The sequence below is a fragment of the Rhagoletis pomonella genome, unplaced genomic scaffold (genome assembly GCF_013731165.1).
Source record: "Rhagoletis pomonella isolate Grant_MI unplaced genomic scaffold, Rhpom_1.0 Rhpom_scaffold_00160, whole genome shotgun sequence".
NCBI lineage: Eukaryota > Metazoa > Arthropoda > Insecta > Diptera > Tephritidae > Rhagoletis > Rhagoletis pomonella.
The window spans coordinates 131,809-133,903 of NW_023458714.1; the positions used below are offsets into that span (position 1 = coordinate 131,809).

The 2,095-nt window shown below is 38.3% G+C and overlaps 1 protein-coding gene across 1 annotated transcript; it reads left to right on the forward strand.

Moving 5' to 3' along the window:
* Positions 1-743: 743 nt before the first annotated feature.
* LOC118750180 (putative nuclease HARBI1) lies at positions 744-2,077 on the forward strand. The gene is made up of 3 exons (XM_036484907.1): positions 744-1,077; positions 1,520-1,852; positions 1,910-2,077. The coding sequence occupies exons 1-3, from the start codon at positions 838-840 to the stop codon at positions 2,075-2,077; spliced, it is 741 nt and encodes a 246-aa protein (XP_036340800.1). The 5' UTR covers positions 744-837.
* Positions 2,078-2,095: the final 18 nt, after the last annotated feature.

Here is a 2,095-nt window from a genome sequence, read left to right on the forward strand (position 1 = left end):
CTTATTGTCCGACGAATTGCTCCTTAACTTAATATTAGACTTGTGAGCGGAAATCCTTGTCTTTAGTTTAGATTTTGTTGTCCACACATATACCATATTGCATACGTGGGACCCGTCGCCATTGCATGGTATTTTGTAGACTACGTCAGATTTCTCATTTCTGGGAATTTTGTCTTTGGTATTGCTATATATCTGCTGTAATGTGTTGTCATAAGTGAATGCTAGTTGAAAGTTCTCCTTGTCATACATTTTGGAATGTTTAATCCTCTCCGATAATCCTGGAATATGGGTCGCCGATTTATAAACTTTATTATTTAACTCTTTATTTTTTCCCCCTTATTGTTTCTTACGTAGTAGTTACGTATGAGCTTATTAATCATACCCCGAGGAAATTCGTTTCGTCCTAGGATTTCTTTAATTATGGTAATGGTAATATTCTTCGTGTGATAAATTTGGTCACTTATGGAGAGAACTCTTCTTATAAAATTGCTAGCGGTATTTAGAATTGTTTTTTTCTCATGTTTGGAGTTGAAATTTATGAGCCTCCCTGATGCTGTCGGTTTTTTATACCAGTCGAATGTTATTCTATTGTTCTTTCTAATTATTAGAGTGTCCAGTAGTGCGATTCGGTAACCTTTTTAACGACATTCGCAGTGGCTAATTTAGCTAAACGATAATTTTAAAGATTTTGCTATTCAATAAGTACTTTCTTATCGATATTCGATAAGTGAAAATCGTTTATGGTTAAGTTATCGACATCTCATTTGGTGTTGTTAAGTTTGTGTTAACCAAACGAATTTGCGCGCAAGTAAATCAAAGTGAATTTAAATAAAAGAAATGGCGTTCGAATATGTGGCGTATAGTTTACACCGAAACTATGGAGTCAGAAATACCCCCACAGTGGATCAGTGGACACAGTGGTGTTTGCTCCGGGACATTCACGATCCATTTGAGCTGGCGCCTTCCGAGTTCCGGAAGCTATATCGTGTGGGCCCAGAGACTGCAATGGAGCTCATCCAGCGGCTTGAAATCCAATTGAAAGGTAAAAGGATTACCTCAATGTCGGCGGAAAAACAGGTAAATCTTCAAATAATGAGAGCATGCAATTTTGGATATGTAGTATGTATACAATAATTTCCTGGTTACGGTTTAGTTATCTGTACAATGATGCCCAAACGCGTGACTCGAATCTAAAAAGTTTAACATACGCGTGTATTCCAAGGATTAAACTTTAATTTAAAACAAAGATTTCAAATTTCCAAGCACTAGTTTATTAATAAAACCGGTTTTAATTATGGACTTTTTTGTAAGTTTCGATGTGGCTTCCATGTTGAAATGCTAATGGACCCATTTTCAAATGGGCCCCCTGTAATCTGTAGAGGGGTCAGAGAGGGGAGTTTTGACTGCTCTTTCTAACGGGTATGGTTTTAGGTGTCACACCCTCTCCCCCTCCGCTCCGCACCACAAAATCATTGTACAAATAACTAAACATTTCCCAAATAATCTTTTATCTTTGAAGGTTTTGTGTACACTACGCTTCTATGCCACAGGATGCTACCAACGGCCTGTAGGGGAACAGTGGGGCATATCAATGAGCCAATCATCTATAAGCCGTTGTATACATCGCGTAACTGATGCCATAAACAGTGGACTATTTTTTGAGGAGGTTAAGTTCCCTATGACGCAGGTGGACCGTCAAGCTGCCAAGGAAGTGTTTGCTTCAGCACCTGCGCCTTTCGTTGGAGGAACTATTGGAGCGGTAGACTGTACGCATGTTTCTATTTTGGGTCCTAAAACTCATGAGGAAGCACACGTGAACCATCATGGCTATCACTCGATAAATGTTCAAATGGTGAGCTAAGTATTTTAAATAAAAGTCGAGCGATAAGTATTTGTTATGCTTTTATAGATATGTGACCCAAATTTAAAAATACTCAACGTCAATGCTAGGTTTCCGGGAGCACGACATGACTCTTACATTTGGAGTTCCTGTCCAGTGCGGCGAGTCATGCAGAGAGCTTTTGACAATGGAAACCGCAACATGCTTTTGATTGGTATTCTTTTTAATTTACTTTAAAATGTACATAATTTAAAA